This window comes from Furipterus horrens, unplaced genomic scaffold, assembly GCF_987537825.1.
Source record: "Furipterus horrens unplaced genomic scaffold, mFurHor1.1.pri manual_scaffold_7, whole genome shotgun sequence".
Classification (NCBI taxonomy): Eukaryota; Metazoa; Chordata; class Mammalia; order Chiroptera; family Furipteridae; genus Furipterus; species Furipterus horrens.
In genome coordinates this window covers 140,959,740-140,980,626 of record NW_028327177.1, presented here as the reverse complement: position 1 = coordinate 140,980,626, position 20,887 = coordinate 140,959,740, and the positions used below count along the sequence as shown (strand labels likewise).

Sequence of the window (20,887 nt, the reverse complement as noted above, 5' to 3'; positions counted from 1 at the left end):
GCTCCCACCTGCGTCACCTGGCAGTCTCCTGTCGCTGTGGACAGAAGGGCTGGGGTGGAGGGCACGCTGGTGCCCACCCTGTCTCGGCTTCTCACTCCCTTGGCCCCAGCCAGGGACAAACCCATTAGGAAGGGACGGCTTAGCTAAAAGCTATGGGAATAAAGTAAACACAAGCCCTGCTCACCCCTCACTGGCTTAAGCCCTCGGCTAAATGAATGTGGACTTGAGACCCCAAACTGCAGCAAGGACGCTCAGCCCCCCATGCCCCCAAATCAGGCAGCCATCCCCCAGTCGAAGCATAGATGAGGTCCTGTGCTGAGCCTCGGCCCTGTCTGCAGGGAGGTGCAGGAGGGCACCCAGGGCGGCGGAGGGCTGGGTCAGCCTTCAGGAGAGATTGCCCAGTGCCCGGCCCCCGGTGTCCAAAGCCAGGGGCCCCTGGGTGTCTCCGTCCAACTGCTCTCCCGCCACACTTCTGGGCAGGACACTCCCACCCCCAGCACTGCTGGGGACGAGGGGTCAGAGGGCCTGTCACGCACGGTGACAAAACGTGAGGTCACCCTTTGTTGGTCTCTTGACACGTTTTTGTTTATTTATTTATTCTTTCATCCTCACCCAAGGAGATCCTTATTGATTTTAGAGGGAGGGAAAAGGAGCGAGAGAGGGAGAGAAACATCGATGTGAGAGAGAGACATTGATCGGTTGCTTCTCGCACGCCCTCGACGGGACCAAACCCGCAGCCTTCGGGTGTATGGGACACGCTCTGCCCGGCCGAGCCACACCAGCCAGGGCCAGTCTGACACTTGATTGGCCAAATCTCCTGCCATTCCCAGAGCTGCTCCAGCCAGAGACACAGAGCAGCCTGCACTGGCCACACTGGTGTGACAGAGCCAGACTGGGCTCCTGAGCCAGACTGTGGGTGCTCTTGCTCTTCACCACCCCAGGAAAGACACCCTGTCCTTCCTTCTCCCCCCACGCCTCCTAGAAATGCAGAGCAGGGGCATCCCAGAGTCCTGGGAAATGCCCCAAGCGTCCGGGACTCTGGAAGGCCCGGTCCCCCTCTCTCCGGGAAGAAGCGTCATCCAGGCACTCTGGCAGGCTGGGGCCCCGGCCCGGCATCCTCAGGGCAGCCGCCCTGTGGCCCGGACCTCTGGATGTGCAGGAACCGGGACCTAAGGAGACAGGAGCGAGGGGCCAGTGACCGCCCGGGCCCCGGGAGTGAGCAATGAGTGGGAACAGCCCCTGTCCCCACGGCAGGAGCTGTGAGGGACCAGTGGAAGGATCGGTGTGGCTGGAGGAAGGTAGACACTCACCTCCCACAGAAGTCCCTGCGCACAGCAACCAGGCTGAGGGACAGTTCAGGCCGGCTCTGAAGCCAGCTGCCAACAAGCTCTGGGTGTCTTGGGTCCACTTCTAAGAAGATGCTTCTACACGGGGGAGAAATGGGGTGGCTCAGCCAGACAGGGCTGGGACCTGCACCTTAGTGTTACCCAAGCTGGCAGCAGCGGGGGCAGAATGACAGCCAGGGCAGGCCCAGGACACCCTGGGAGGGACTGAGGCTGCTGGAGACTGACCCAGGGGACCCGCCCCATCCATACCCAGAGTCCTTCAGGAGCCGAGGGGCCAGGGCCAGCACGTGTACAATGACATCCATGCCCTTCTCCCCGCCGTCCAGGGCTGCTGGGTCTTCATAGCTGAAGGGGAAGCAGTGGGAGGTGAGAGCCTGGGACAGGGGGTGTCCAAAAAGTGTGGCAGAGCTGAGCGGAGCCTCCATGGAGGGGGCCCTGGGAACTTCCTCTGGGCTGAGAGCCTGAGGGCCCCGAGGAGGGGCCCCCAGATGACGGCACCTCCCACCCCCCTTGATCCCACAAGCAGCACGCACCAGGCAGTGCCACGCGTGCTCCGTGAATCCCATCGGCCAGCAGCCCCCAGGGCATGAGCGACTGTCTCCCCACCGAGCCTGCTCCTGTTCTTGGTCCGGGAGGCCCGGAGCCGGCTCTGGCCACCCCTGAGAGCCCAGAGAGGGGAACCGGCACCCCGCTCCACACGGCCACTGCCTCGTCTGGGGCTCTGGGGCTCTGGAGAGCAGGGTGGCTCAGTGCAAAGCCTGGAGCAGAGGCTTGGTCCCAGCTTTCCTGCTATGCCCCCACGTGACCTTGGACATGGCACCTTCCCTCTCTGGGCCTCAGTCTTCTGTAAAATGACGCACCCACCTGAGGCCCCTCTGCGTATTCTGTCCCATGGCTGATACTCTGCACGGCGTCATTGCCGAGTCCTCCCAGGGCCCCGCAAAGCACAGCCACCCCCTTTCGGAGGCAGGACACCGAGGCTCGAGAGGCGCCGTGGTCGACCAGTGGTCTTAAGTGGGAAGATAGGTAGGTCTGTGGGCTCCAGAGTGAGCTCCCTTCCAACACCAGAACCATTTCAGCACCCTCCCCTCTCCGCACCCCCTGACGTGTGGCCCTCCCCGGCAGACCCACCCCACTCGGCCCCCTCGGGCCTGCACCCTGTCCCACCCCACGCCGCACCTGCGGATCTCGGGGGCCAGCTGCTCCATGTCCCGGTGGAAGACGTAGGGAGGGTTGCTCACGATCAGGTCCATGGGGCCCCAGGGCAGAAGGCGTGCCCAGCCCCCCTCTGTGGTTCAGGGCACACACAGCAGAAAAGGGGAGGTCGAGTGGTTGCTCCACCCATCACCACGTCCCTCTCCCCAAGCCACACCTGGGGCCCACCTCGGGACCTGATAAGCCAGACCCGCAGAACTGGGCCCAGGGTCCCAGGCCAGCAGCCTAGACACTCGGTCAAGAACGTGGCCAAGCCGTGCTGTGCCTGGGCAAGGTGGGCGCAGAGGGGCGCTCCAGGGGGGCTTTCTCTTAACCTCCTGCTTATCTCTTGACAACAAGCAGGCCCCAGATAACTCATTAGTTACGGGGGATTTGGAAGATAAGAATAACCCTGGGGCTGGTCTGCCCAGGAGGCAGCAGGGACTTGCCTGTCCTCAACAAGGATTGGTCTGAGAGACACCCCTGTGTGTGCATGTGAGTGCATGTATGAGTGTTACATGCATGTGTGTGTGTGTGTGTGTGCAGAGTAAATGCTGAGAAGCCCCCCGGCAGCTCTGCAGAGTGCCTCACCCACCCAGCAGCACCTGTCCCCAGGACCCCACCCCGGGGAACGTGGGTGGGGAAGTACCTAAGGTCACATCGAGGGGCACGACCTGAATCCTGTCCTGCAGACGCAGCCTGCGGAGATGGGAAGGCGGGGTGAGCACAGGGGCAGACTCCAGCCCGCGGCCGCGAAGACCCGGAGGATAAACCCGCCGCGGACTGCAAGACACCTGGTGCCCAGTGGGAGCCACACCACCCACTCCCCGTGCCTCGGCGGGTCTGCTACCTGAACGGGGGCTGAGAGCAAGCCCAAGCCCCATGGCCCCCGCCCTGACCCTCTGGTCCTCAGCCCGCCTACCTCTCCGCATTCTCGTGGGTCAGGCAGACGGCAGCCTCTCCCTTATCCACAGCGATGACTCTGCCCTGCTCCGAGAGCGCATGAAGGGTACATGGGAAGAAGGGGCCAGGGAGGCCAGGCCTGGGGACCACAGCCCCCGACAACCGCTGGCCAGGAAGGGAGGGAAATACTCCCACCTGCGCTCTCTCTGTGGGCCAGGGTCCGGCCAGACAGAAGCGGATGGAGGTAGAGGCTGTGACCGTGGTGGGCCGGGGGCAGCCCTGTCCTCCTGCATCTGGTGGCTTCCCCTCAAGCGCTTCTAGCAGAGGCAGCTCGGGCAGGGACAGTGAGCGCCAGGCGGCCTACCCGGGGGTGGGGGTGCGGTGCAGGGTGCCGAGGAAGCTCACCTGGGGGAGCTGGCTGAGCAGGCTGAGGGAGACGGCTCCCGACCCACAGCCCACCTCCAGGATGACGGGGCCTCCCTGGGCTTCCACCGCACAGTGCCTCCGGGCCACCTCCTCCAGCACCCATTCCACCAGCTCCTGCGGGGTGCAGAGGTCTGGATCAGAGGTGGCGCTAATCTGGCCCCTGGGGTCTTGGTACGGAGACCCCAGCATATCAGCCTCTGCGTGAACGCCGGAGGGGGCGTGGCTAAAGCCACACTGAACTTCATGTGTGCTGGGACCACGGGCAGGTCCTGCTGCCTCCGTTTCCCCATCTGTAAACGTAAGCACAGTTGAGGATAACCCACCTCGTCGGGGTGGGGAGTAAATCAACCCACGCTGGTGAACTACACGGTATCAGTACATGGTTTATGAACACGGTACACGGTGAGTGCTCAATAATCCCCAGCTAGAGGCCATGCTAACAACCACTCTTGACGGTCCCTGGCTATTCCCTCTGTGCCTGGCCCAGCTTCCAGAACGTCCCCTACACGAATCTGTCGGGTCCTCACAACAGGTCCGTGAGGAAACTTGGGCCCAAGTGTGATGATCTGGCCTTCAGCCTGCCTTGTGGCTCATGAAGGCCAGTTATCAAGGGCCGGGACGTCCCCAGCTTCCTCACAGAGCTGAGCTTAGGAGGCCCCCCAGGAGGCTTCTGGCCGAAGGGACAGCCCCTCTGTGGTGGGTGAGACGGGGTGGGTGGGGTGAGAACACAGTCCTGCCTGCGCCATACCCACCTCGGCAGCAGGAGACCCTTTCAGACCATGTCGCTTTGGAAGCAGCAGGGTTTCGAGTCTCACCCACACATCTGCCACCCACAGGGACTGTGCCCAGAAGCCCAGGTAGGGGGGAGGCTGCTGCTGCCCCAGGCCAAGCGTTTCTAACCAGCAGTGGATTGGGGGCCCCGGTGGCGGTGGCGCAGGGCAAGGGCGGTGTGGCCCCTCCCCCAAGGCATCCCTTTCAGTGAGGCCTGGCTCTGGGCGTGGCGGGAGGGCTCAGCAGGCAGGCGCTTCCCTCCTCTGAAAAAGGTCCACCTCCTCCAGGAAGACCTGCTCAACCCCTGCCAGGCTCTCCCCCATGACTTTCCCCCCTGGGAGCCTTTCCCACCAGACTGCAGGCTCCATGACGGCAAGACCAGGGACCTAACGCATCCAGGGGTGTCCCCCACCAGCAAGGCTTGGCCCACAGCGGGGCCTCTCAGCCACTTCCCAGGGGCGGGGAAAACTCTCTGTGGCCGTGGGAGCTATGCTCTGAGTCCCAGACCCTAGGTGCCTCCAAATCCCCAAAATCAACAGTCAGGCCCCACTCTCCACAGAAGCCCTTCCATGCTGAGTCCCCAAAAGCACTTCTTCCTGTCAGGTACCCCAAACCCAGGGGCAAAGCTCCCCTGTCCCAAGAGTAGCAAGCCCACGGCAGGCAGAACTTGGGCAGCAGGCCCCACCCTCCCTGCACCGCACAAGCTACTGGTTACAGGCGAGATGGCCCGGCTCCAGCCAGGGGGGGCCCTGCACCAAGCACGCCGGGAGGCGTGGGGCACTGGCAGCAAGCTGGGCCCCAGCGCTGAGACTGGCAAAGGGCGAGCAGCCTAGGGCCGTGGCCGAGAGCCTGCGGTCTCAGTGGGGAGGCCATGTATGAAGCGGCTGGTGGAATGGCTGAGACTGGTCAGGGCTGGGAGCCTCTCTGGGTTTCCTGCCCACAGACAGACCTCCTCTGGCTGGAGAATGACCCCTCAGCCAACCACGGCGGCCAGCTCCCTAATAGACACCCCCAACCTCAGAGACACACCCCACATGTGTGAGTGGCCACCGTGGGCAGGGTGTGAAGCTGAGAGACAGCACCCCCCACTGCCACCAGCACCCCCTCATCTCTCTCTTATACTCCAGACCACAGGAGGGCCGCCTTGGCTGTGGGACCACCGGGGAGAAGGGTGGAGAACACCCCTAAGAAGTCCAGAAGCTCTCCCTCCCTCACCCAGTGAAGAGCCTCCCTGGGTGGCTCCATTGGGGGGGCAGGGGGGCCGAAAGCTGAGTTGGTCACCGGCCCAGGGCAGCTGTTGCAGGTGAACAAGGGAAGACTCTAAGGACACCATGGGGTGAGGGCAGAGGGACACGCAGGAAGGACACAGGGAGCAGGCAGCTGTCGGCCCTGCCTGGAGCCACCTCCTGCCCCGGACTCCACACGCCCTCCAGAGGATGGCCAAGGCCTCGGCAGGACCCAAGAGCCCCTGCACCCTCGGCTAGGATCACGTCCCTGGTGGGGCATCCCCAGGACGGTGGCACTGCCTCCCTCAAGCCAATCACAGATGCGACGTGGAGCCTCCCACACTGCACAGAGCCCCCCCCGTACCCCACCAGGCTGGGTGGGAACGCCCTCCCCCCAGCCTCAGGTTTCTCACTGTACACGCTGCAGGCCGGGTCTGAGCCGCCTGCCCAGCCCCAGGGGAAGCCCAACGTGTCAGGCCGCACACCTACGGCTTCACGTTTCAGACCTCTGCACCCTTTATCAGAAACCAGCCTTCAGTGGACAGAGAGGACCCAGGCAGCACGCCCCTCCCCTGCGCCCGTCTCCGACTCCCTGCCACAGGCCACGTCCTCTCGAGTTCTTGGTAATGCACCCCCAGTGTGGCTTCACATCGGGGTGAGCCTGGCAAGTTCTGAGAAACGTCTGTACAGTGAGGCGAGGACTCGGGCTCCCAGCCGCAGCCTCCCTCCCCCCACCCCCTCCCGCTGCAGCAGAAATGCTCTCCTGGCCCTGACCCAGCCAGGAAAGGGGGGCCCACGTGGGAGCCGGAAGTCTACACTCAGAACCCTGGAATATATGGCTGGCGCCAGGTCAACTCTAAGGGGGCTCAGAAGTCATCACGGTAGCTTCCCTCCCTTACCCTGACCCTTGGCAGCTTCAGGGAATAGTGACTGACCTCCTGGTCAGAGGTCACACACTTGGGGGGTGGCCACAGGGTGACCTCCTAAAAGCCTGCAGGTGGCAAGCCACATCCTACTCTGGGTCTCAGCACCTCTTTCCAGCTCAGTCAATCCCAGATGGGGCAGTCCCAGGTGACATGTGGGGCCCTGACCCGGGAGTCAAGGTGTCTGAGTGCTACCCCCATATTACCCCCTCTCCCCGCACCACTCCACTGCCCTTCAGCAGCACTGTGACTTCAGCAAGATCTTGGACTCCCTACTGTCCCCGTCCTGACGCTGGGCAGGGCAGCAAGGACCGTGATGTGGGGGTGAGTGCAGGGAGAGGACTTCCTGGCTCAGGGAGAGAGGCTGGAACAGTGAAGAGGGGCTCTGGGTCCCTGGTGGGCAGGCAGACATGGCCTGATCTCTCCCAGGAATGCTTGTGTGCCTGGGTGCCTTTCTAGGAGCGCCCCTTTCTCAGAACCTGGTGCCCTCTGGCCCACCCACTGGCCCACCCAGCCTCACCCCCTGCTCTGCTCTGGCTCCCAGCTCTGCCACCTACAAAGGCAGAGGAAAGCACAAGAAAGGTCATAGAAAGCATGTCTCTCAGGATCAGGGTGCCTGGCCAGGGAACAGCATGCTGGGGCCACACACTCCCCAGTCCTAGTAACCTGAGGGACAGAGGTGATTACCTCACCAGATAGTAGATCTGAAAGAACCACCAAGTCACAGATTCCCTGGTCTGGAGGCCCTACCCTCTCATCATCTGGGCCCAGAGAGGGCAGGGACCTGCCTGAGGCCACACAGCTATAGCAGGTACCCAGACGCCCAGCCACAGCCCTCCCCACTTCGCCTACGCCTCCTGCGGGGAGGAGGTTTGTTTCCTGTGGGTCAGGGAGGCCACAAGCCTAAGGCCTGACTCCTGGGGAAATGACAGGCACAGGCTAAGTCCTTGGTAGACAGCACCAGGTAGGGCACCCTGAGCCACCGCCAGCCCTGGGAGCTGGGGCGATGGCTTGGGGTGAGGACAGTCAAGGAAGCCAGCAGGAGACGTCTGTCCTCTTGGCCTCATCAACCCAGCCGGCCAGGACACCCAGTTTGGAAGGGCACTTAGAGAGGGGAGCAGCCATGGGGCCTGGGCACCCCCTGGAGGAAGTCTGGGGTAGGGCACATGTCCTGAACCCCACCTTCATCCCCATCCTGCTGTCCTGGTGGCACACCCACCTCTGTTTCTGGCCGAGGGATGAACACTGGGGGCGCCATCTTCAGACTGAGCCCCTGGAAGTCCCATTCACCAAGGAGGTACTGCACAGGCATCCTGCGGAGGGGTGGCTGGGTGACTATTGGTGCCAGAGCCTGGACCAAGAGCACCACACCCTGGGTGAGGGGTAACACCCGTGGCCGGAAGTGTAAGGTAGGGCCGTGTCTCCTGTGCACTGGGACTCCTGCCAAGGCCTTCCCTCCCTACCTCCTTCCTCTTTATCACTCCGACCCCCAGAGTCTCATCTCTCCCTCAGCCCAACGCCTCCCTGGCCCTTGGGCAGTTTCCTCCCTCCTGATCATGAACTTGGCGGGGCTGCGGGGTGCTGATCCCCTGCTCCTCACAGAGCCCTCAGGTCCGGCTCAGGGGTGCTCACCTTTGCAGTCGGCGGACGCTCAGCTCCTGGACACACTGTAGTTGCCCAGGGGTCAGGGGCTGCCTCCGAAGTGCTGGCCTCAGGCTCTGAAACTGCCCCAGAGAGACCGTGAATGAGGGCTCCCTGGTCCAGAGACCCTGACCCAGACTGCTTATGGGAACAACGCCCGTGGGCCCGACGCTGGCCGCCTTTGTCATCCCTGAACCTCTAGGCTGGCACACGTGGTAACAGTTTGCAGGATGAATGAGTACCCGCCTAGGGCATTCATGCAGAAAAATGGCATCTCCCTCAGATCAGCACTCAGGGGGGCAGGAAAGCCTGGGAGTCTCTTCCCCGAGGTCCTCTGACCGCCCTGCCCTCCCCACAACAACACTGCACTTAACTGTTTTGGCTCCAAGGACATGAGCCACGATGTACTCACTGGATGCCCGGGCCTCGGGGACGCCCCTCTTCTCGAAGACCGCTGTCCACTTGTTGACCAGCTCTGCGGCACTCAATGGCCCAGCAGGCGGCGGATGGCGCCCCCGGGAGCTGAAGGCCCAGCCCCCAGTGCCTCCCCTCCTCCCCGGGCCAGACAGGAGGACCCGCAACATCCCACCCCAAAGCTCCATGGTCCCCAAGTCCCCAAGTCTTCCTTGTGATGTCAGCTGCTGAGAGGTCACTGGCCCCGGCTGGGTCAAGATGGAGGTCACGGACTCCGGCTCCTCTACGTGGCTCTGGTCTTCAGATGTGCTGCCGCCCTGGCAGAGGGAAGGAGAACCACGAAGCAGCTGAGTCTTGCGTGACCCGCTCCCCTCTGACCTGCTGCCTGAGAGGGGCACGCTCTTGCTGTCACCTCCTTGACTCCATTTTAGGCCTCACCCACCAATGTGACTCTTCTGGTCGTGATCAGTGACGTTTCCTTCACGTTTTTGGCTGAAGTGGGCCGACCCCAGGGCTCAGCCCCTGCTAATGAACGGGTCGGCCCGGGGTTGGACAGCCCCTTGGACCCAGAGCGTATGACCTGGGCAAAGTCATTATTTCTGAGTCTCAGCTTCCTTGTCCCTAAAATAGGGGAAGTAACACCAATTTTATGACAAGCAGGGAATTAGTGAATGTCAAGGGTCTGGGAGCCACTCAAGCCAGGAGGGGCTCAGTGTTGTATACTCTCAGTATTGGGGGAGGGGGGCTGCCTTTGCTTAGAGGGTTTGCTTGTGATACTTTGTGCTGTCATTGACGGGGGGGACGCTGAAATGCCATCCCACCCCACCCCCAACTGAACCCATAACCCTAAATGTCAGCATTACCCACCAGCTAAGACACGGACACTTTTTTGTTAATTTTGTATTTATCACAAGCGCGTTTCCCCGAAGGTTGCCAATCCGTGGTCCCCTTTCCTTTCACACAACCCGAGGCCCGAACAAGCGTTTATTGCGCACCTGCCAGGCGCCACATCTTCAGAGTCAAGCGGGGGGAGGAAAGGGGGGCCCGCAGAGGGGGAGCGACTTGCCCCGAGTCATCCAGCTGGGAACTGTCTGTCCCGGGCAGGACAGAAGCCGGGGCTTCCGGACCGCAGAGGGGTCTCTGTCGCCTGAGCGCTGCGCAGGCCTGAAGTCAGGGGGCGCTTCCCTCTCGGTCCAACGCCGCAACATGGATGTGCCAGGCAAGGTCGCCTCCCCCCAAGCCTGTACCCCCAGATGCACACTGGGGGTTGTGCGGAGGGAAGGCGGGTGTCCCGAAGGTGTGGCAGCCCGGGCAGCGCCCCCACCCGAGCCCCGCCTCTAGCGCATACCTGCCTGAGGGGCTCCCCGACCCGCCCGCGCGCCTGGAGGAAAGGTCCCGGGCTGGGCTGCCGGACGTGCGCGGCCCGCGGTGAGCGCCCCGGACGCCCTGCTTCCGGGCTCGGCGCAGCTGAGAAAGGGCTCGGGCGAACCCCGTCGCCCAGCTCCACGGTTCCTAGCGCCACTGGGTCGCGCGGGAGAGTCCCCCGAGGGCCGCGGGAGACGCTGTGAACGCCACTCCCCCCCACGCATGCAGGCCCACGGCGGGAACGTGCTTGGCTGTGGGTGGGGTTGCTCCCTAGGGACCCTGATCTTCCTGAAGGTCACGGCAGAACCACGGCTCCAGCTCCCGGTCACGGCTCCGAGGCGGCGTCTGGCACCCGGCCAGGGCGGCGCGCCGCCGGACCGGAAGGAGGCGTGTCACCGGCGGGCCCTGGGTCCGGGAGCTGACGCGACGCCCGGGGGCGTGGCCTAGCAGAGAGGGGCGGGGCTGCGCGCGCGCAGTCACAGAGCCGAGGCGCGTGCCGGTTTGGTGGGCGGGACCCAGGGTCCCGGACCCGCCCGAGCCGAGCGGGGGCCGGGTGGCTACGGAACCCCAGGGCGGCTCTTGCCCCTCTCGCTCCCGCTTTCCGGTTTGGAGCAGGGAACTAGAAGCCGGACGTAGGGGGCCGGGGTTTGAATCCTGACTCCTTTGCTGACTAGTCGTAAGGCTCTGTCCTGGTGCCCGGCCCTCTATGGCCCTCAGCTGCTCCTATAAAATTCATGGCGGTGTCCCGCGAAGTGTAGCCAGCCCACGCCCCCTCCCCCCGCCAGAATCGGCTGCTAACTAGATCGCTGTTCACCGGAGGACTCGAACGCACAGCTTCCCGGGGAGCCGCGGGGATCAGTGTTCGTAACAAGCGCCTTCGGTGATCTCCATAAACCGCTCTGAAAACCTGATGATGAGAAGGTACCTGAAGGCCCCTGCCCTGAGCTGGGCTGAGCTGAGCTGGTCGCGCCCTGGATGGAGGCTGTTGTCAGGGGTATTCGGAGCCTTGCCTGGGTCGGGGTGCCCAATAACACCACTCCAAGGATAATTAATACTGTCCTCCCAACTTCTCTAAAGATGCCCCACCTGTACCCCCGGGTGGGTGTCGTTTGCCAAGAGCCCATCTGAGCAGGCATCCGAGACCCGGGCAGGGGCAGCATCTCGCTCTAGTTCACAAAGCCAGAACAGGGTCGAACCAGAGTTCCACGCAGGCCCGAGGATGCCCAGTGCAATGCTCTCCCTAAGCCCGCAGCGTCCGCCTGCGTTACAGGACCTCGATTCTGTCCCGGCGGAGGTGGAGCCGGGCTGGCCCGGGGCCCGAGTTCTGGCCCAGGAAGGGTTTGGCCACCCACGGTGCCCGCGGGACTCCCGCAGAGGCCACGGGCAGTGAGGGGTGGGGTCCAACAACTACCACCCGGCTCCCGCTGGGGGCGGATCCGGACCCCAGCGACAGGCGAGCAGGCCAATGCCGGGAGGGCTCTGGACCTGACAGCCAATCGGGGCCCGGGGGCGCGGAGCCGGCAGGGAGGAGAGGCACTGGAGCGTCACGGACCCGCGCGGCTGCTGGCCTCGGCCCCACTCCCGCGGTGGGTCCCAGCCTTGCTCATCCCGGCCAGACTGGGGGAGCCGGCGCTCGCGGCTGCGGGCGGTGCGGCGCAGCGGGCCCAGCCCGTGCTCGGAGCGGACAGGGCGGGCGGACTTGGGGTCAGACCCGCCGCCCCTCACCCGGGGCCTAGGGGAGACCCCCGCCTCGGTCCTCCCGCCTGTCGCCACCACCCCTGGCCTCTCCCGCTGCGCTCGGCGTCCCCGAGAGGATTAAGTAAGTGCTGAGGTCGCGGGGGCGGGGGTGGTGATCGGGTCAGGGAGGACTGAGGAACCTGGCGGAGAAGGGTGTGCGGTGCTCGGAGTGAGGTCGCGGGGTCGACCCCTTTCGTCCTGGTTTCCTTCTCTTGCGCTTCGGACCCCGAGGCAGTCCCAGACAGGGATGAGCAGGGCCCCTTTTCTTCTCTGGACACAGGCGTTAAAGGAGCCTCTGAAAGGGCTAAGGGTCTGGCCCAAGGTCAGTCCTGGGGTTGGTGGCAGAGCCAAGGAAAAACCTGGGACTCCTGACCTGCCCAGCCTGGGTGGAAGTAGAGGGCAGAGTGAGCCGAGCTTCTCCCACCCCTTGTCAGTCTGCCAGCCTCTTCCCTGCCTAGGGAGCCATCACAGCTGTGTGCCACCCTCGCACACACCCGTGCATCTGCCCTGGGGGGCACCCCATATACATACCCAGGAGCAAGCACAGGGAGGTGTGTGTGCAGCTGCGGGCTGTGGATCCCTTCTCTCCCTGGGCTACACTGCAGCTCGGCTAGGACCCCTTCCTACCCTACCTTGGCCAGGGCCCTCTGGCCCGGAAGGCCCAAGCCACACCCTGGGCTGGGCACATCTCCCATCCTCTGCTCCTGGGGGTCGGGGGGCAGGAAGGGAGGAGAAAGCACCTCACAGTGAAAGCTCCCTCCCTGCCTCAGAAGACACGCTCCCCTTGCTTTTCTCCTTGTTCTTGACAGCTACTAGGTCCCTGTAGGGGATCCGGTGACCCCAAGAGCCTGCAGAGATGCCCTGCCAGAGAACCTGACTCTAGCCTCTCTCTTATTCCTGTCTTCTCGTCTCCCCAGACCTGTCCCAGGCCCCATTCCCAGCACAGCCTGGGCCGGCTCCAGGCATGCTTCTATGACTTCTTTGCCCAAGGGGGCGGGCCAGGGGGAGAAGCTCTCACGTTTCCTGGGTGCTCACCATGGGCGCGGTGGTGGTGGTGGTGGTACTGAACGAAGTCTTTTCTCGGGACTAGTTCATTCTGACATGTCAACGACCCTCTGACCCTTAGAGGGAGGTGTTCTTAGAGTCTGAAAAGCAGGCACGAACAGGTGGAGTGACTTGCCTAGGATCATCCAGTTAAGTGGCTGAGCTGGAATTCAAAGACAGGCCTGTCTGACTCTTGGGCAAGTGTTTCCCTCCAGATGAGGAAAAAGTGGCAGGAGATGAGGGATGCAGGGGCAGGGAAAATGGAGATGCGGGGCGTGGGGAGGAAGAGTTGGGGGGAAGGGTATTATGCAGGGAGACTTGTTTTCTTTCGAACCTCCCCACTACCTTTCACGTCGTCCCAGTATGCTTAGTAAGGCCGTCTGACCCACACAGAGGGGCAGGGCTTCGTTTCCACCTTCCTGGAGCCACATGGGAACTGTGGCTATATAAAGCACATGTCCTGATGTCCCCAGACGTGCCTTGCCCTCCACTTGTATTTCCCCAGCGCCTTCAGAACTCAGGGGCTATGAGCCAAGTGTCGCTGGTTCAATTCCCAGTCAGGGCACATGACTAGGTTGCACGTCAGGTACCCAGTTGGGGGCGTGAGTGAGAGGCAACCACACAGTAAAAAAAAAAGAACTCAGGGGGCCTCATCTCGCCACAGAGTCCCATCCTCAGCCTCATATTTTTTCTACTTTCCTTTCCAGTATCCAGGGAAGCAGGAAGCTCCTTTTATCCAAGGAGGTGGCCACCTGCATGGGTAGCAGGGCCACAGCCTGGGACAGTCCTGATTCCAGAAGTGAATGAGCAGGCTGACTGACCGTAGACACTCCCTCAGCCTCAGCATGAACTCCAGGATCCTGTCTGCTAGGGGCTGGCTCAGCACCTGCCCATCCACCTCTGAGCCTGACCTCGAGCCTGCCACAGAGGGGCCAGCCTCTGAGACCACCACCCTCAGCCCAGAAGCCACCAGCTTTAATGACACAAGAATGCCTGATGTGGGTAGCGGCACAGCTGGCATGGGCACCATGCTTCTGTCCTTCGGGATCATCACAGTGATCGGCCTGGCTGTGGCCATGGTGAGAGCGGGGGCCGGCTGGGGCTGTCCCGAAGACCCACAGTGGCAGGAGGGTGGTCAGTGCTTCGATTTTAAGAGTGCCCTGTTAATGATCACACAATCCTCCCCTCCCCCAGGGATTTGTCCACTGGGGCCCAGAGACCAGAGAGGCTGCCTGCAATCAGAAGAACCAGAGAAATTTCTGAGGAATGCGTGGTGTTTTTAAGTTGGGCCATGCAAGCTACACAGGAGCTGGGGAGGAGGGTGTTTCCCAGGTGGAGGATCCTGGTGGACAGAAATTGGGAGGCAGGCTGTTCCATGAGCAGCAAGCAGAACAGTGAGGCAGACGAATGGGACAACAGGAGTAGAGGCCAGAGGTGCTTGGGACAGATTAGGGGCTGCGGAGTGTGTGCGGGATGCCCTGCAGATGGCAGGCCACTGGCAGTGTCCATTCATCCATTCACTTGGCAATTATTTACTGGGCACTGGCCCCAGATCAAGCTTGCAGGGCCCTGTGGACTAGATCCTTCCAAAGGGAGTGGAAGACGTAAAACCAAGGTGCCAAGGGGAGCTCATAGGCACTGGGTTGGGGAATTGGACAGGGGGGCGCCTTTCTAGGCTGGCTGGTCAGGGACAACCGAGGAGGCAACATCAGAGCTGGGACCTCAAGGTGGAGGCCTGGCCACGGTGTCACAAGAAAGGCAGACTTGGGCAGATAACAGGATGGAGGTGCGCTGGCGTGAGGGCTGCAGGGTCCCCTGCTAGCGCACAGGATGCTTCCACATCTGGTGTCTGCACTGAAGATACGAGCTTCTCCAGGGTGATCCATGGGTGCTCAGAACGACACTGATGGGTCACTGCAGATTGTGCAGCCTGAGACCAGGAAGGGCCGGGTGCCTCTGAGGCCCCCAGCATGCCCAGCGAGGGTGGCATTGTGCCCACCGCCCCTCGCAGGCTCCGATGGCTGACCTTGGCCCAGGAATGTGCTGCTCTGACACACAGGGCTATGGGTGGTTCATCCACGGCCTGTTTGGAGCTACTGTTAAACCAGAGTCGCCATACGGGCCTCCCAGGCTCCGGATCACTGCCAAGGAGTAGCTGCTGGCCAGGATGCCACACGCCGAGTGGGGCCAGGCTCTGAGCAGTCTCCTAGGGCATGGCGAGGCAGAACACCAGTCTTTCCCCTTGGCACCCATGCAACGGTTAAACAGGCAGACACCCTAACCTCAGGGGCCGAACAGGGCCTAGAGTCTGCCCTTGTAATTTTCCATGAGTCTGTCCCAGGAACTTAGGAGGACTCCCTTCCCCGTGGCTCTGGAGGGACGTTCAGAGGGCCAGAATGGCCAGCCTTCTTGCCAAAAGCAGAAAGGGAGGGAGGTTATGGAGCAAAGGCACCAGAGGACAGGAAACAGCTCCTCAGCACCAGGGAGCAGGGCCAGAGATGCTCTCTCCTCCCGCCAGCCCCAGGCCGGCATGCTGGGTGCACAGAGGAGCAAATCGGTGCCAGGCTGTATGTCTCACAGAGGAGAATCAGTGGCAGAGGGCTTCCTAGAGGAGGCGGGGCTGCTGCTAGACAGTGAGGAGGGGAAAGATTTGTAAAGGAAGGACGGAGATGTCAGCAGATGGGGCAGAGGGAACAGCAGGGGACAGGCATGGAGATAAGGTTCTGGCCTCTCTCAGAGATCCTTCTGTATCCCAGGGCAGGGAGGAGGGTCAGGGGCCGGGCTGAGAGGTGAGGGAGTGTATATAGGGTGCTGGGGCTGGGCCAGAGACCTAGACCTCTTGTCGAATCCCACCCACAGGAGAGCAAGAGGTACCACCCACATGTAACGCTCCGGAGGAGATATGGGGGAGCAAGGGGCACCTCAGTTTCTTCCCAGGCCTTGGGGCTCCCCCAAGAGTGAGCAGCAGGAGGAGCTCTGGGCCAGACTGGAAACCAAACCAGAGTCAAGCTATAAATAGGCCACAAAGAGTATTAGAGCCACAGAGGGTTTGGGACGGGTCCTAGAGACGTGGCTGTGCCCCAGGCAGAAGGTCATGCTCCTGTAGCCAGAATCAGCCAGTCTCGGGGAGAACAAGCTGGTGGCAGAGGTCCCTGGAGTCCCTTCCCGGTGGTCACCCCTTCCTCCCCCATTTCAGTGCTTTGTACCAGGATTTCCTGCTCCAGCCCAGAGCTCTTGGGTCTTGGATGGTTTCTCGGGCTGTTCGGGCCTTTGTCTTCAAGTCTGTGCAATGGAGTGTGGGACCTGGGGTCTTCCTGTGCCCCTCCAGCATCAGGGGGCCAGAGTTTGATCTGGGCTTATGTCCAGTGGCTCAGGCCCTCTTCCTAGTCCCTGTCCACTGAGGGCCACCAGCCTCCCTTGGAAGCCCCAGGAACCCAGCCCAGAGGCTCACCTAGATTTTGCCCACTCGTGTCTTTGGGCCTGGGGGCAGTTGAGAGGAGGCGGTGTGCTGAGCCCCTGGGACTCCAGGCAGGAGCTGAGTGCCTGGGTCCTTGGCTGGTGTGGGCTGGACTGGACTGTGGTCTTCCCAGGCTGGGCTCCCCAGTGAAACCTCAAAGAGGGGCACAGTGCAGGATGTTTGGGTCCCTGAGGACTTGGGGACCCACAGTCTCCCGTTCATCGGCCTCAGCATGTCCCTTGTCCTGAGGGACTGCTGGGCCCTTCAGGGCCCCTTTCCTGGTCATTTGACACTGCTCTTCTCTTGCAGGTTTTGTACATCAGGAAGAAGAAGAGGTAACTCCCTAGCTGCATCCCAAAACCCCAGCCCGTGGGTGGTGCTGGGCCGGGCTCCCAGGGATGGGGGTGGGAAAGGAGGGCCCCCACCAGAGCACCCCTGTCCCTGGTCAGGGGGTCAGGGCCCCTTCTGCACTCTCAGGGTTGATGGTGGCCCCTTTTGCTCGAAGAGGGTTGAGCCCGACTCCCGAGGAGTCCCACACAGGGCAGACAGGTGTGACCCTGGCATCGGGGGTGGGAGAGGAGGCGAGGAGAAGGCTGGGATCACCTCCAACTGCCCCGCCACCCTCGCCCTGCTGCACTGACCTAGGCAGTCCCCAAGGACCCCCACAGATGGCGGCTGTGTAACTCCCTCCCAGGCCACCTCTCTGAGAGGCAGAGCTGGCACAGAAATGGCTTTCATTTAATCCCAGGGGAAATCTTAGGTTCCTAAACGTGGTTGTGTGCTATGGCCCAGCCGGTCAGCCGGCAGGACCCGGAGGCTGGTGAAAGGGCAGGGGCCTGCCTTGCCCCACGTAGCCTGTGCACCCCCACCCCCAGGCTGGAGAAGCTACGCCACCAGCTCATGCCCATGTACAGCTTCGACCCCACGGAGGAGCAAGACGAGCTGGAGCAGGAGCTGCTGGGGCACGGGCGGGACGCAGCCTCCGTGCAGGCCCTGCAAGGCAAGGTGGGCGCCCGCCAGGCTCCCCCACAGCCCCCACCCCCACCCCGCAGCGTGTTCATGAGGCTCCCACCCGTCCCTCTTCCTTCCTCACACAGAGGTCTGGCACCTGCCGTGAGGTCAGGTGACAGCTGTTGGGGGTGTGGGTTTTGTCAGGTTCGCTTAGAAATGGACAGAATTGCTCCACGGCCGCCCACAGGCACGCCCTGCTGCGTGGCCACTTGCCGTCAGTCCCCAAACCCCAAGGGCCAGAGCACCGTTAGGAGGCCTGGTCTCCCCCTGACCCATGAAGCCCCTTTGCACTTCCCCGTCCCTTGACCACACAGGGTGCTGGGGTGTTGGGAGTGGGGGTCTGGCCCTACCAAGGGCAGAATTAGGAGGCTGGACTCGGGAAAAGCCAGGCTAGGTGACCAGAGACCCCTGGTTTTGCCACCAGTTGTGTCACCTGGATCAAGGCACGTTGCCCCTTGGGGTAGTCTAGAAGTCGGGCTGAGAACCTTAGTCCCCACAGCCCGTGGGGTCACTGACCGTGTGACAGTCGCTCCCTGCGCACCTCCCTTGGGCCGGCACTGTGCTGGGCCTTGGGTTACAGAGGTGAGCCCGGCTCTGCTGGGAGACGCGGAGCCTGCATAATTCATGCGGCCCCAGGCCCACGCGGGAGGGCTGCCAGGGCGGCGGGGGAGGGCTGTGGGGGAGGAGTCACCCGAGCCGGCTGGAATTTCTAGGCTGAGCTTGCAGGGAGGGCATTCCAGGTAGAAGGCGGAGCCGGTGCCAAGTGCAAGCGGGCACCGGAAGTGGGGATGGAGGGGACGGGGTCAGAGCGCGCGGCCTTGGTCAAGGTCCCTGACGCCCGTGCCTGTCTCTCTGCAGACCACTCTCCCGTCCCAGGGCCCCCTGCAGAGGCCCAGCCGGCTGGTGTTCGCTGACGTAGCCAATGCCATCCATGCGTGAGCGGCCCAGGGACAGGCCTGGACCCCTGGTGAAGACACCTGCCTCCGTACCCACAGAGCGGCCTACTCTCAGGGGCTGCTCCGCCGAGGCCCCCGCTGTTCCGAGGACCCACCTGCTTGCTCTCCAGGCTGGGCCTCTGGCCACTGACGTCCCCTGCCGTGAGGGTCCTAGCACGGAGGACAGCCCTCCTGCCCAGAATGCTGAGAGCCACCGCCGGCTTCCCTGTGTCGCACTCGGACCCCGCACACCAGGGCCTGCCCCGCTCACATGGGGGGAGTCGGGGAGACTAGGGAGGGGAGGGCGGAGCAGAGGGAGAGCCCTGTCTTTGGGACCTGGAGCCTCCTCTGGAGTGGGAGAGGTGACCACCCAGGCCTCAGGGACGTAAGGTCGCGGCGCCCGAGGGTGCAGCCGAAACTGCCCGGTGGGCGAGGGTGCCGGCAGAAGGGCTGCTCATACCGAAAGCAGGCCCACGCGGCAGCGTGTCCGGGGGGCCTCCCAGCCGCTGCTGCTGGCGGCTGCAGTTGGCTGGGCCTGAACGAGGACGGCAGCTGAGGGGAGTGGGGGAATGGGTGTGGAAGTCGGGGGACAGAGACAGGGCCCAGCCCTGCGGAAAGGGCTCCTGCATGTGCACAGCCGGGTGCCGGCCCCAGCACAGGGGGCAGGATGCAGACCCTCTGCACTGGTCCCCACCCTCACGTCGCCCAGGACCCCAGGGGGTGTGAGGAGCTGGGGGCTGTGGCCACTTCTACCTTCAATGCTCGGGGGCCGCAGGAAAGAGAAGGAAAAGGTGAGGGTGCAGCTGCCCCCTACATCTCTTCCCTGGGCTTGAAAAGCCAGGGAACCTGCTTCTGCAAATGGTCCCCCTGTACATTGGGGACCTGGGGCTGGGGGTGGCTAGCGGGCTGCAGGCTGGGGGGCAGTGTTCTGACTGCCTGGAGTGGGGCGGGGATCGCTGGTCGGGAAAAAGACCCAAGAAACCTGGTCTGTTTTCTGGTCATGGCGCCCACCCACCCCATTCCTCGCAGGAAGCCAACCAGTCCGGGGGGTCTGGGCGAGGCCCTGGGCCGCCCAGCCCCCAGGAGCTGCTGGCCTGCAGCGCACCTGAGCAGGCCCAGGAGTGGGTCCCCGAGCCCAGCCTCGCCACTGCCACTGTCCTCCACTGGTTGGAGGGGACGTGGGGGCGCCATGTACAAATCTTCTGTTGGGCAAATACCACATGTCAGGTTGTGAGGGCCTAGGTGGCCCACTGGGGGAAGATTCTGGATGTATCCCCTCCTCTGGATGCTATAAATAGGTTATCACTTAAATGGACCGGAGGGCTGTGGAGAATTTAGGACGCACAGAGCTGTGATTTAACCCCCAGCACCTTCGCGGGAGAGCATTAAAGCTGTCGTCAGGACGTCTCCGTGAAGAGAGTGCGGGCCTGTGCACCTCGCGTGAAACTCCAGGGAGGGCGGGAGGGGTGGGGGCAGGATGGGGCCGTCGCTGGAGTCCCGGCTACGCGGTGGCAGCCGCTTGGTTTTCCTTGATCTGTCTGATGAAGTGGCCGCTGACCCTGAGTTCGAGGCTGCACTGGGGCCTCGGGCATCAACTGCGAGGCCATGATGCCTCCACCCCCTTGGGAGATGCTCGCGTGAACGGGAGCTTATGGGACCAGAGGAGGGAGGGTGCTTGAGCCCCTCAAGCCAGGGGGGAGGTGTGGCACCTCAGGACACGTGGGAGCTGGGTCTGAAACACAAAAAGGGACAAAATAATGGGGTCTTTCCCAGAGCACAGGGCACAGGAATGGATAAGGGTGGAAAGGGCTATGTGTGGGGGACCCACCTGCGGGGTCCAGAAGGGTCTGGGGGAGGGTGACAGTAGGTCACCCGCCATCCTGCTTTTCTCAGGACTGTCCCAGTTTTAGCATTAAATATCCCACAAGCCAGGACTTTAAGTGACCAGAACCTTCCCTCAAGGGCTAAGCCTTCAGGCTAACAGAAGTGAAAATGAGGAGGGGTAAGCCCCCCCAGTTCCAAGGTGGAGGCCTGGGCTAGAGGTGGGGGCTACAGGACAAGGCCTTGGGTAAGGGTGTGGGCCCCAAGCACACCCACGAGCCGCCCGCACTGGGGTCACCGCCGGGCCTGTCCGTGCCAACCCTGGTCTGAGGGGAGGTTCTTCCCTCAGCAGGCAGGCAAAGAATCCCTGGGGACCGGGGGCCAGAGGAGAAGGGGGGAGTGGGCTGGCCACTCCCATTTGCTGGGTAGCACCTCAGGCCAAGAATATGGAAGCTGAAGAAGACCCAGTATCTGGGGGACCCCAAAAATGGGGCCTTCAGGGGAAGACTGGGACCAGGGCCGGGATGGGGGCTCCAGGAGGACCCCACCCCTTTCTCTCCCACTGCCTGCCCCAGGCCCCTCTCCCGGTAGGTGGGCTCAGCTAGGTGATGGGACCACGGTGGGTGACGGGGACCAGGTTGTCCTCCCTTGTCCCTCACAGCCTCCTCCTCTC

General features: G+C 62.9%; 2 protein-coding genes across 2 annotated transcripts; one reads left to right on the top strand and one right to left on the bottom strand.

The window, feature by feature from the left end:
• Positions 1 to 587: 587 nt before the first annotated feature.
• HEMK1 (HemK methyltransferase 1, mitochondrial release factors N(5)-glutamine) lies at positions 588 to 9,038 on the bottom strand. Its single transcript, XM_090284827.1, has 10 exons — positions 8,805 to 9,038; positions 8,422 to 8,513; positions 8,009 to 8,102; positions 3,849 to 3,983; positions 3,463 to 3,527; positions 3,190 to 3,239; positions 2,526 to 2,634; positions 1,596 to 1,691; positions 1,311 to 1,424; positions 588 to 1,169 (listed from the first exon to the last, which is right to left on the bottom strand). The coding sequence occupies exons 1-10, from the start codon at positions 9,030 to 9,032 to the stop codon at positions 1,076 to 1,078; spliced, it is 1,077 nt and encodes a 358-aa protein (XP_090140953.1). The 5' UTR covers positions 9,033 to 9,038; the 3' UTR covers positions 588 to 1,075.
• A 2,689-nt stretch (positions 9,039 to 11,727) lies between these two features.
• On the top strand, positions 11,728 to 18,948 carry CUNH3orf18 (chromosome unknown C3orf18 homolog). The gene is made up of 5 exons (XM_090284826.1): positions 11,728 to 12,028; positions 13,698 to 14,069; positions 16,757 to 16,782; positions 17,323 to 17,452; positions 18,317 to 18,948. Exons 2-5 carry the CDS (start codon positions 13,794 to 13,796, stop codon positions 18,395 to 18,397), a joined length of 513 nt encoding a protein of 170 aa, XP_090140952.1. The 5' UTR covers positions 11,728 to 12,028; positions 13,698 to 13,793; the 3' UTR covers positions 18,398 to 18,948.
• Positions 18,949 to 20,887: the final 1,939 nt, after the last annotated feature.

Bases quoted from the DNA above. Each gene is read 5' to 3' on its own strand.
- HEMK1 (XM_090284827.1), bottom strand. From the start codon at position 9,032: ATGGAGCTTTGGGGTGGGATGTTGCGGGTCCTCCTGTCTGGCCCGGGG. The intron at 8,514-8,804 runs GTTAAGTGCAGT...TCTCTGGGGCAG, and splicing joins ATGTCCTTGGAGCCAAAACA to TTTCAGAGCCTGAGGCCAGC. The intron at 1,425-1,595 runs GTATGGATGGGG...TCCCCCGTGTAG, and splicing joins CGGCTCCTGAAGGACTCTGG to AAGCATCTTCTTAGAAGTGG.
- CUNH3orf18 (XM_090284826.1), top strand. From the start codon at position 13,794: ATGAGCAGGCTGACTGACCGTAGACACTCCCTCAGCCTCAGCATGAAC. The intron at 14,070-16,756 runs GTGAGAGCGGGG...CTTCTCTTGCAG, and splicing joins TCGGCCTGGCTGTGGCCATG to GTTTTGTACATCAGGAAGAA. The intron at 17,453-18,316 runs GTGGGCGCCCGC...GTCTCTCTGCAG, and splicing joins TGCAGGCCCTGCAAGGCAAG to ACCACTCTCCCGTCCCAGGG.